This window comes from Vanessa tameamea, chromosome 19, assembly GCF_037043105.1.
Source record: "Vanessa tameamea isolate UH-Manoa-2023 chromosome 19, ilVanTame1 primary haplotype, whole genome shotgun sequence".
In the NCBI taxonomy this organism is placed as follows: Eukaryota; Metazoa; Arthropoda; class Insecta; order Lepidoptera; family Nymphalidae; genus Vanessa; species Vanessa tameamea.
In genome coordinates, this window is record NC_087327.1 from 8398264 (window position 1) to 8410260 (window position 11997).

The 11997-nt window shown below is 31.0% G+C and overlaps 4 protein-coding genes across 4 annotated transcripts; 2 read left to right on the top strand and 2 right to left on the bottom strand.

The window, feature by feature from the left end:
• Position 1: 1 nt before the first annotated feature.
• LOC113399464 (DNA-directed RNA polymerase II subunit RPB7) lies at positions 2–2373 on the bottom strand. Its single transcript, XM_026638608.2, has 6 exons — positions 2211–2373; positions 2020–2129; positions 1689–1848; positions 1004–1054; positions 672–809; positions 2–110 (listed from the first exon to the last, which is right to left on the bottom strand). Exons 1-6 carry the CDS (start codon positions 2220–2222, stop codon positions 60–62), a joined length of 522 nt encoding a protein of 173 aa, XP_026494393.1. The 5' UTR covers positions 2223–2373; the 3' UTR covers positions 2–59.
• A 364-nt stretch (positions 2374–2737) lies between these two features.
• Rab8 lies at positions 2738–7932 on the top strand. Its single transcript, XM_026638600.2, has 5 exons — positions 2738–2925; positions 3159–3219; positions 3295–3499; positions 4019–4159; positions 7274–7932. Exons 1-5 carry the CDS (start codon positions 2802–2804, stop codon positions 7376–7378), a joined length of 636 nt encoding a protein of 211 aa, XP_026494385.1. The 5' UTR covers positions 2738–2801; the 3' UTR covers positions 7379–7932.
• A 22-nt stretch (positions 7933–7954) lies between these two features.
• On the bottom strand, positions 7955–9762 carry LOC113399447 (uncharacterized). Its single transcript, XM_026638589.2, has 5 exons — positions 9570–9762; positions 9445–9504; positions 9204–9377; positions 8972–9115; positions 7955–8476 (listed from the first exon to the last, which is right to left on the bottom strand). The coding sequence occupies exons 1-5, from the start codon at positions 9639–9641 to the stop codon at positions 8114–8116; spliced, it is 813 nt and encodes a 270-aa protein (XP_026494374.1). The 5' UTR covers positions 9642–9762; the 3' UTR covers positions 7955–8113.
• A 614-nt stretch (positions 9763–10376) lies between these two features.
• On the top strand, positions 10377–11670 carry LOC113399442 (protein SEC13 homolog). Its single transcript, XM_026638585.2, has 2 exons — positions 10377–11016; positions 11214–11670. Exons 1-2 carry the CDS (start codon positions 10447–10449, stop codon positions 11583–11585), a joined length of 942 nt encoding a protein of 313 aa, XP_026494370.1. The 5' UTR covers positions 10377–10446; the 3' UTR covers positions 11586–11670.
• Positions 11671–11997: the final 327 nt, after the last annotated feature.

Sequence of the window (11997 nt, forward strand, 5' to 3'; positions counted from 1 at the left end):
CTTTGTGTTTCATTTTATATTTTTATAATTACATTATTTTTAAAAAATCATTAAATATATTATTGTGTCACTAAACCTAAGTAGTCATCCATTAGAGTTCCAATAGCAAACTGAAAAAGAAAAATGTATACATTATACAGCATGTTAATATCCCACTGCTGAGACCCACCCCATGTGCACTTCACCATTCAGTTTTGAGGTTTGTTTGTAGAAACACTTGTGGCAAAATTCCAAAATATGCAGGTTTCATCAGAATATTTTCCTTTACCGCCGAGTAAAGTAACAGTAGCAGCCAATGTCCCACTGCTGGGCACAAGCCTCCTGTCACTTTGAGAAGTCTTGGAGCTTATACACACGGATCCAATGCAGGTTTGTCAGGTCCAATGCAGATATGAATCATACCATGTGTATTAACATACACATGGTAGATTCACATCTGCCACATACCACGGTGTTCTTTCACTACTGAACACAAGATAAATTATAATCACAAATTAAGCAGATTAATTTATTTGTGCTTGCCCCAAGACTGAAATCAGAATCATTGTTAAGATTAACTTCTTGTAACCACTGTGCCACAACTCTTATGGAGTATTATATATGTTTTCTTACTTCATATAAGCCTATTATTAATCATTTAATTCCTAAATTACATTAAAGAATCAACTTACAATGCCAGTAGCATCAACTCTCGTACCCACAATCTTCAACCTGATAACATCCTCTTCCTGTATGACATTATCTTCCTGTTTACTTTTGTAACATGGGGGATTTACATTCGGACAAAATTCCATATCCGCAGGAATTGACTGTCATTAAAAAATGGATAAAATAAATATTATTAATAAAAAAGATACTAAAGTAAGTTGTAGTTATTATGTTACCAAAATTTATTCAATGCTAATGTAAATAACAGTGACAAAAAGGAATATTCTTCATCAGTATTTATTTATTTTATTTAAAAAAAGTATGATAAAAGTAATATGTTCTAACAAATACTTACATGATGTGAAATAAAACAACTTAGAGGACCAATTTGAGCAAACATTCCAACCTGTAAACAAAAAAATATAAAATTATTATGTCATATTTAGCTATGTTTGTTTACTGTGCTCAAGAAACAATTTGAATTTTTAAGAATAATATAATTGTGTATTTGTTTACTACTAATGTTTTCATAAAAAAAAATTAAATGTAAAACTTCTACAATCCATCTACATCCAGAAGAAACCGAGTGCACCTGTGCTTGCCTACTTAGTCAAGCACTATTATATCTCCGGCACTATCCTTTGTTGAAAATGATGAAAACCATAACTATTTTATTTTGTTGTCACTTATGAACTTTTAATAGCCAGCTCTTTTAGATTACATTCCAACCTCATTCACTATGAACAATACTAAAGTGATAGGTTCTTCTGTACTATACCTAGATACTGTGGAGGGTTTATTTGTTTGAGTTTGCCAACTCCTTTGATCTGGGAACGATTTACCGCCATCTGAGTGCTAGCACCGCAACACTATCGAACTTCATCAAATATTCATGAACTACACAAGATGAGGGGTTGAACAAACAGTTGGACTGTTAGACAATCATGTGGAACCGGCATATCACCAATCTGATAAAGTAAGGACTACTCAAATGGGTACACTTTTAACATATCTGTCAATGACATAAAATTTATGTATACCTTATTAACTTGTGTGACTATTGCATCAAGAACTTCTCCTTTGAAAGGTCGAAACACAATTGCTTTATATTTAACTGGATACACAACAAAGCCTTGCCCTGGCTGAATGAGTCCGGCTCCTATACTGTCTATTGTAGTTACAGCTATAACAAATCCATACCTGTAAGACAATTATAAATAATAAAAAATAATAGTAAATCAGCGAAACATTCTAACATAAACAACTTACATCTTAATAAAGGGTTATCATATTTAGTCGTATGACTAAAGATGAAGTTAAACAAATGTATGGGGTAAAGAATATGCCCAAAACTAAAGTTAAATTACTTACTTGCCTGTACAAGTACCTTCTACTTCTGTATAAAGTTTCTGCTTAACAGTATCTAGTAGCTGTGGTCCGAAATACCGGGGATGTAATAAAATTTCATGTTCCAAAGATATCTGCAAATTTGTTTAGGGTTATTGTCTTATTTGTACGTGATCTAAGTTATGGTAGACGACAGTAAATTGAAAATTTATTACATGATAAAACATTTTTCCAAATTTTTACAACATCAGTTCATTATAATTGAGTACTAAAAAAGAAAGTCAACTTATACTTAAGAAAAAACTAAAGTTTGATGTTAGGTGTACTATACAAACGCCGCTCTTTTGAATCAAGCTTTTTTAAAACATTAGATTTGACATTGACAAACATATATTTTTTAAGTATATTTAGCGGTACAGGATCTTTCGTCCAATGTACTTTTTTATAAAGTTAAAATTTTATAAAAGAGTTAAAAAGTCACAAAATAACAAATGTTAAGTACAATGATTAATTGAATTCCTAAATTATGACATTTTTATATCTTCAAAAAATAATAAAACCTTACTCTGAAAAGCGTACCTTTTTATTACATTTTTAATAAAAATATCTTATTTTAGTAGTAATAAAATATTCTACCTTAAATTGTTACATAAATATTTAGTGATATAAGTTAGAATTTATTCGATAATTGCGAAATCGAAATACGACTTACGTCACTTACGATATGATTGTCTATACATCACTAGCGATTACTCAAAAATGCCAAATGAGTGGTTGTGTGTCTTGTAATCAGATTGATAGAAAAAATGGCAAAAACTTACGATTATTTATTTAAATTACTTCTTATAGGTGATTCTGGTGTAGGAAAAACGTCTATTTTATTTAGATTTTCTGAAGATGCATTCAATATCTCATTTATATCAACCATCGGTGAGTGCTTTAAGTCTTTGTATCAAAGGTTATTGTCAGAAAGTTGTATTTTTTATACGTAATTGTCATCACGATTTTTTGTATCGCTTTAGGATGTTTCTTCACAATAAGTTCAAAAAAGGGCGCGGCTCCTATTTAAATGGAGCCCTTAGAAAATTAAACGCATGAACTGTTTATGACATCATACACACTAATTTTAATTAATTGACTACTTAAACAACGAATTGTTTCAGGTATTGACTTTAAAATTCGAACAATAGACCTCGACGGTAAAAAAGTAAAGTTACAAATATGGTAAGTTTCCTAGTTCATTTTGGTTTTCGTGTGAAAGTTCATTATTCAGTGACTCAAAAATATGAATCGTTTTAGGGATACGGCGGGTCAAGAAAGATTCCGTACGATAACAACGGCTTACTATAGAGGATCTATGGGCATAATGCTTGTTTATGATGTTACAAACGAAAAAAGTTTTGAAAATATAAAAAATTGGATTAGAAATATTGAAGAAAATGCAAGTGCTGATGTGGAAAAAATGATTCTTGGTAATAAATGCGACTTGGATGCAAAGAGACAGGTAACTCAATGTACAAAAGTATTTTTTTATTTAGGATAATGGTATGCTAGCACTGTCATACTCAATAACAATCACACAAATTAAAATTTACAAGAACATATTAATTGATTGCAATAATATGACCAAAGTAATTTATATCAATTGTTATAAAAACATTGCTACACCAATATATCAATTACCTATTAATAATAACCCAACATTATTATGGAAACAATAGTATGTAGTTTATTACTATTTTCCTGCTTTAATCAAATCTTGTTCCAATAAGAATACACTTGAGTTATACCTATCTTTTACATGTTTATTATTATATATAAATATTTTTGTGTTAACTGCCCAGTGCCCATGGATTATAGCATAGAATATTTATCAATAAATGACTTAACTGACACTGATTGACGGCTTTGGTTGGTCCAGAGATAGGGACATTAGAACAAGATTCCTCGGCTTTAAATCAATTAATGTGAGTCTTAGCATAATACATTTGACATCTGTTATACAATTTTTGTAAAATTTCAGGTATCAAAAGAAAGAGGTGAACAATTAGCAGTAGAATATCAGATTAAATTTGTAGAAACATCTGCGAAAGACTCGTTAAATGTTGAGTTTGCATTCTATACATTAGCAAGAGACATCAAGGCAAAGATGGAGAAAAAACAGGTATTATATATTTTTTACACTTTTATGAGCTAAAAAAGTATAGTAAGTCCGACTGACAACAGCATCATTCCACTGTATTTTAATTGAAGTATAAAATTACAGTATAGTAACTTTACTTTATACTTCAAATGAAATTTAAAAACCCGTAAATATCCCAAGTTGAGCAAATGCGACCTCTTCTCTTGAGGTGAAGGAGGCTTATTCCATCATGCTGCTTAACGCGGGTTGGTAAATACTAATGTGGCAGAGTTTCTGGCGACACATAAGGATTCCTCACAATGTTAATATTATATCATAAATTGCAAGCAACTTATAAATTGTAGACGATGTTACAATGGTTTAATTATTGTAATAAAAAATTTCTTTTGTTTCATGCCTATCTATCGAACACAGAAGGTAAAAATGTTTGTACTTAATATAATTATTGTGTTGTGTTTGATGTTTAATGCATTTTTTTCAATCTATATAATTGAACAATATTAGAATAAAAACTAATATGTAAAACAAAGTGAGTCTGCATCGCAAGTAAACTATTAACACTACTATTAAACAATGACATTTTGTAACGCTATTGGCGCTGATTAACAAGTTCCTTACAAGAACAATAACTATTTGGCCAGGAAGCCAATATTACTAACAAAATGTCATTTTATCGGAATCGAACCGAAACGTTAGGCTGTAGGTCCTTTAGGCGTTTTCTTATTCTAATAGCAATGATTCAATTGCGGTTCAATCGAAGAGTGATCGGGAACGTATCGGAATCGTTATAACAGTAGAATTGATCCCCGTTTGATAAATTAATAAACTAATAGAATAATAAAAAAAAAAAAGTATATTTTAAGCGTTATTTTTTTCATAAACTATTTATTATTAAATGGTATTTATAAATAATAAATAAAAATAAGAGATTTAATAGTATTGGTTCTTCGAAACGTTTTGGATGAAATTTGTAAATAATAAAAAAAACTCACGGCCAGAAATATGTCAACGCAAACATAATCGATTAGCACGATTATACATATAGAGTATATACACAGACGACTCGTTATATAATGGTTATGTATTACTTATGCCCTTTTTTATAGACGTTTATTTCGCGCTTATAATTGCAGATTCAGATTTTTGATCATGATTTTATTCATCGTGCCAATATTTTTTTTATTCCACAATAAAGTACGCTTGAACGGTATCCTACAAAGATTTTGTTGATAACAATGTCCCCGTGTGACGTCATGGATAAACACGGTTTCGTATCCGTTTATTTATAACATGAAATTCACGCTCGTCACGTCAATAGTCTTAATTTAAAGCGAGTGAAACTACAAAACGCAGTTACATATATAAAATATATATGTATTATATAGTAAAACTTTCTCCGAAACGCTCTGCGTCTTTTCAGATAAGTTTTACGTACATTTTTTTTTTGTAAACAAATATTGGTTCAGTAGTTTTTCCAGTTAGACATTATATCGAAATGTCTGTGTGTTCGTACCTATTGATGTGTATACATAAACGGTACTAATTACATACATGAATTTTATCAGTGTATGGTGTTACTGTAACGGTCGCCATCAATTAAATATACTGTCGGTTATAATTAATACTGTTAGGGGAATTCACAAATACATTCGTCGACCCGTATGAACATATCTCCTGCACGGTTCATTGATAATAATTACGTTTTTTGTCACTGAGTTAAATTAGTTTTAGGTTATAGGTATCTTTATTTATATTAACCTAAAATATATATATTGCTACTCGAGCTATTAACCAATACTGTACGAATCTATCTTACATTTATTCAAATATTTCGATTGAAAACAATTGCTGTCTCAGAATTATTAAACATAGGTAGATACGATGTAGCCTGATAGAATGTCCTTCTGGAAATTATCAAAATTTTATGAAATCTGTATCAATCGAGAAAAAAACAAATAAATATTATATATTAATAATATTAGTTTCATATGTGTGGTGTAACATATCTGTCACTGAGTATTTAAATTGAAATTGATTGGCTTAATAATTTTGTTTTTCAATCATTTATATAATGCAATGTATTATCGAACGATAAAATTGAATATAACTTATTTCAAAATGTTAATATATTGTTAAATTCTATATTTATATATTGATTAGGGCAAACGGATCACTAGATTGTAAGTGGTCACCACTTTCCATAGGCATTGGCACCATATGAATTTTTGACCATTTCTTAAATAGCTAATGCGCCACCTATTTTGAAAACTGATATATTATATCTGTTGTAACACGAGCTCACTCATCCGTCACAACCAGAACAACAATACTAAGTATATATAATATAGAATATCTATAGAATATACTATAATGACTGGGTAGTACCTTTCCAAGCCCGCTCGCACAAAGCCCTACCACCAAGTGAAACAATGCGATGTCTTTAAAATGACAAATCAATGAAACATTGTGATTTATGTAAGGCCGTAAAACAATAAACCGGTAACAATGAAATACAAATACACGTATATCGGCTTATGTTTTGAACTTTTGAATTTTCTTTCAAATATTGAAGATTTTCGACGAAGAAACAAATTAGATTAATAAATATCTACAACATTTTTTTTTTATCATTGTGCGCCATGATAACGTTATTTTTACTATTTATACAGCTCAACTATAGTGCACACTCAAAATATATTTACTATTTCCTTATAATTACATCGATTCTGAGATTATCAGAATTCACATTATGAGTCGATTATTTTTTTTCTTGGCATTTTTCTACTATATTATTGTCAATGACAAAACATAGTATAAGCCCTGATACGATTAACATTATTAACAAAAACAATCAGAAAAAAAATTATAATTATATATTGTGAGCTTGCGCTTTATTGCAATTTGTACTTGTTGAACACAATCAGAATTGAATCACTTCACTACGTGTTACTCATACTTTACGAGAACGACTTATATTGCGTATCGCGTTATCGCCGCTATCACAACAATATAGCTTCACAAACTTTATGACAATTTTCTTACCTAATAAGATTGTGTTTCTTGTTATCGTTTATTGATATCTTTGAAATGTAACCATTAATATCGATATGTTTAATGATAAATATTACGCTGTAGGAGGCGAGTAATCCGCCAGGTGGCAGGACCGGCGCGCATCAGCTGAGAGCGAACGAGCAGCAACGCAAGCCCACGTCGTGGCTGTCGCGCTGCTCCGTCCTCTGACGACGCCCCGCCGCCCCCGCACACCCGCGCCATGTACTCATCTACTAAGGGAGCGTGGGTAGTCAGCCCACCACTATATTTTTCGACCTACACTTTTAACTGGTGCAACTCCGAGAGGGTATATCAGACTTGCTTTTGTATTTTTATATCCGATTATTTCGTTCAGGTGTTATCAAATTGCGACAATCATTTGCTTTACGGAAACTTCGAGTGATATTCGAATGCAATAGACTCACTTATTCTTGACACCTATTAAATTGTGTGGCTCGTTAAATTTTCATTTGGAATGTTTATGTGACTGCTTTTGTAAATTTCAAAATCAATATTTCTCGTGGTTATAATTTCTGTAAAATAAATCTACTTTAATGTGACAATTACTTTATTAGGGCGAAATTATTTGGTATTACGCTGTAATGCAAAATGGTTTAAAGGATATTATTTCAATAGATTATTAGCTGTATTTTTCTTTTGCTATTTTAATTAAGAAATATATATTTTAATGTAACATATACTACATATTTAATTTGAATAAACAGTGCTTTTTTTTAAACAAAGTTGTTTCAATCAAACAAAAAATAACTTTTTAAACATTTTTATTGTTCAACAGATAATTTATACAAAAGAATATTTTTGTCAACAAGTATATTAAAAGAACTACCATAAAAGTTTGTAATGCATTCCATACTATCCTAGATTTTAAGTTAGTAAACTAGATAGTTTTAAGCCTGCTATCATTCATGATGCTTGAATGGGCTTTGGAGTTGCTTTAAAAGGTAAAAGAATTACTTTTTTGACACCAACTAAGGCACTTTTAGAAATAAAAGTTATTAGTTGTAACAATTTCTTCGAAGATAAAATAATAAGATCAGAAGTTAGATGGGTTCCTTTTCGCCAATATGTGACATAAATAGGAATCGGTGGAAGCTTTTCTGACCAAATTCCATTACGGAATGACTTTGCACGAGCCTCTGCTGATATTATACCAGGAGCCAGTTGTGATTCAAGAGTATTCTTTTTAATAACTTGAGGTACAGAAGCTTTAGCAAAACCAAGTTCCACTAACTTTTGACCAATATCAAATGTCTCCACAGTTTTAGTCTGAAACAAATTTAATTTTTATGGACATAGTTAAAATATATTAATTTCTGGCAGCTGAGAGATGGCTTTCCTGACATATCCATGGATAAATGTATGTTGAAAATATTATGTGGCTTTTTGTAAATTATTTTACAATAAATTTATCATTTACTATAGTTTTTTTATGATCTGTGGATTGTGATATGTTATTATATCAACTTAAAACAAATGTTATAGTTTTGCACATAATATAATTATCAATAAATATGAAAACATTCTTATTTTTCTAATTTATACTACATTGTTACTGGGATATGTGAACTATTTGTTTTTGTAATTATCACTAGTCATGAAAAATTAGCAGATGTCAGGAATGCATTCTCTTAACGGCCTGAATTGATTTTAACCATCCATACTGAATACAATATAAATATTTCTAAAAAAAATTTGATAAAATTTAAACATATTTTTAATCATTTTTTTTTCAATCAATTAAATTAAATATTATTGGCATACCTTTTGATGTGGTAAATGCAATAGAACAGTAGAAACAAGTTCTTCCTTGTCTCTTGCGATAGGTTTTAAAGTCACTTGCTGACCTTTAGCGACACAATCTAACCAATTGACAGCATTGCCACTTACTATATCAACACCCCAGAGCTGAAAATTTTTAGAAAAAAATAATTTAGCGCATTCTAAGCTTCATAGAGGACTTTCACTTTTTTTTATTAATTATAACTGATGTTACCTTGACAGGCAGTGGTGGTTTGCTGGAATGCCATAACGGAAGATAAATAGGAGCTTTGTGATTAACAAGGAGCCTTACAGGAGAATGCTGAACACCTACATAGACTCCTTTTAAGGGTTCATGCCTTTTTATAAAGTGATCAGGAACTTTGCTTGCTTTCGAGAATTTACTTACCTACAATATAAATATAATATTAATAAATGCTAGTTATGTAATCTTTGAGTATTAAAAGTGCATTTACCGGACGGATTTTATGTATAGATACTGCCAAGCTTGCTGTGGCGAGAGCATACACAGCTATCTGAAATAAAAAAAAATGTGATAAAGACTGTCGATGTTTATACGTATTTGACCCTGTTAACATACATTTACTCCACGATAATCCTGTCGCAAGAGACTCTCTAAATTGTAAAATATTCCGCCTTCTTCCTCAGCCATTATTGTTACCTAATACGAAAACAAACTTTCATAATTTACAAAATTAGCTCATGAATATTTTCTGATTTTAAGATTCTTTTCCTTAGAGAACTTTAATGACATTGACATTACTTTAAACTTCAAGTGTCATTATATTTCTATTAACTCTTATGGTTGTTCCCGACTTGCGTAGAAAAGCAAACAAGGCTGAATGTGAATATTTAAGAAAATAAGTCTTTTAAAGCACTACTTTAACCGATTGTTTACCGACACTAAACGATAAAATATTGCAAATGATACTCGTATTTTATCCTTTTTTTGATATAGTTAGGCAGAAGGGCAAATGGGCCATGGTAAGTGATTACGGCCGCCTTTAGACAATGGTGCTGTAAGAAATGTTAACCATTCCTTACATCACCAATACGACATCAACTTTGTAGTTAAACAGGCTCAGTCACCCTTCAAACTGGATCAAAACTAGTGAGTACTGCTGTTTGGTAGTAGAATTAATTAGCTTGCACAAAGCCTGCACAACGTTAAACAAAGCCCTATTACCAAGTGATTCATCGTCGTCGTATATTGCCTATCATTAAATATAGAAATAAAATTTAATTAATGTAATAATGTTGACTGTACTATTATAGATATAAATAATAGTAAAAAATTTTATGTAATAAACAATTAACTTTTTTAATCAGGAGTTTTTCTATTATCATACCAAAATTAGAGGCAACATTGACTTCCACGTCAACTTTTTTGACATGACAGATATTAACCAAATAGTAACCGAAGGAACGAGTGTTTTTGTAAAAGTTATTTTGTAAAAATGATTAGTGTTTTAAATACTATAGATACTGGTCATGAAGACATGATCCATGACGCAGAATTAGATTATTATGGATTGAGGTTAGCGACTTGCTCATCGGATAACTCAGTAAAAATTTACGACATCAAGAGCGGTACACAAACTCTTGCCGCTGATTTAAAAGGGCACTTTGGTCCCGTATGGCAAGTTGCATGGGCTCATCCTAAGTTTGGCAATTTATTAGCCTCCTGTTCGTACGATAGAAAAGTAATTATATGGAAAGAATCTGGAGAGTGGACCAAACTCTATGAATATGCTGGACATGAAAGTTCTGTAAACTCTGTGGCGTGGGCGCCAGCAGAATATGGTTTGATTTTGGCTTGCTGCAGCTCAGATGGTTCTATTTCTACAATAACTTACAATCAAGATGGTGGTAACTGGGATGTTAAGAAGATACCTGGTGCACATGCAATCGGAGTTAATTCAATTAGTTGGTGTCCATCATTATCAGCAGATCTAAACTTTGATCCTCTAACAAACAAAGAAGCTCCTAAGAGATTAGTATCTGGTGGTTGTGATAATTTAATCAAAGTATGTTATACTCAATACTACCTTATATAATAGAATGGATATTTCTTAATATTTTTCCATTTTAAATGAATTGGTATACCTAGCTAAATTAATAAAAAAAAATTGTATATTTTCGTATGTACATAAAATTAAGGTTAAAACAGTATATAATTTCTGGACATAATTGAGAAAATACTAATCATAATATTTTATTGCAGATTTGGAAAGAACAGGGCGATCAATGGGTGGAAGAGAACCGCCTAGAAATGCATATGGACTGGGTACGAGATGTGGCTTGGGCACCTTCACTTGGTCTGCAGCGTTCCATGATAGCTAGTTGTTCTCAAGATAAGAGAGTCGTCATTTGGTCGAGTGACGACAATGTATCCTGGACACCAATAATTCTCAACACATTTGATGATGTTGTGTGGAGTGTAAGCTGGTCTCTCACTGGTAACATCTTAGCCGTATCGGGTGGGGACAACAAAGTTAGTCTATGGAGAGAGAATGCAGATGGTCAGTGGCTATGCATTAGTGAAGTTGCAAAAGGGCTGGGACAATCGCCCAATGAAGAAAGAAGCACCCTTTAAGTTTTAAGTATTTTTTCCAAAATAATGTATGATTACTTGTTTATCCTTGATTTAATTGTAATATAATAAATTTAATTAACTTAAATGCATTTTTTTTCTGTGTCTGTTATATTATTGTTTACTTAAGGGTAATTCAATTGCAGGATGGAATGTTTGTGCATTACAGATATTATTACGACATGATTTGTTATGATCTTTGTGTTTACAATCAACTCTATCTTGATACCAAGTGGAATACCATAAAAGCTTTTATTTTTAAACATAGTTTATCATTAATATATTTCTTTATAAGAGAAATGTAAGATCATGGTGTTTCTAAGAATTAGCAATTGAAAAAAAAATTAAAAAGTATTGATATAGATATTTTAAATGTTCATCAGCATAGCAGTAAAATTGTAAGCATCTTATATCA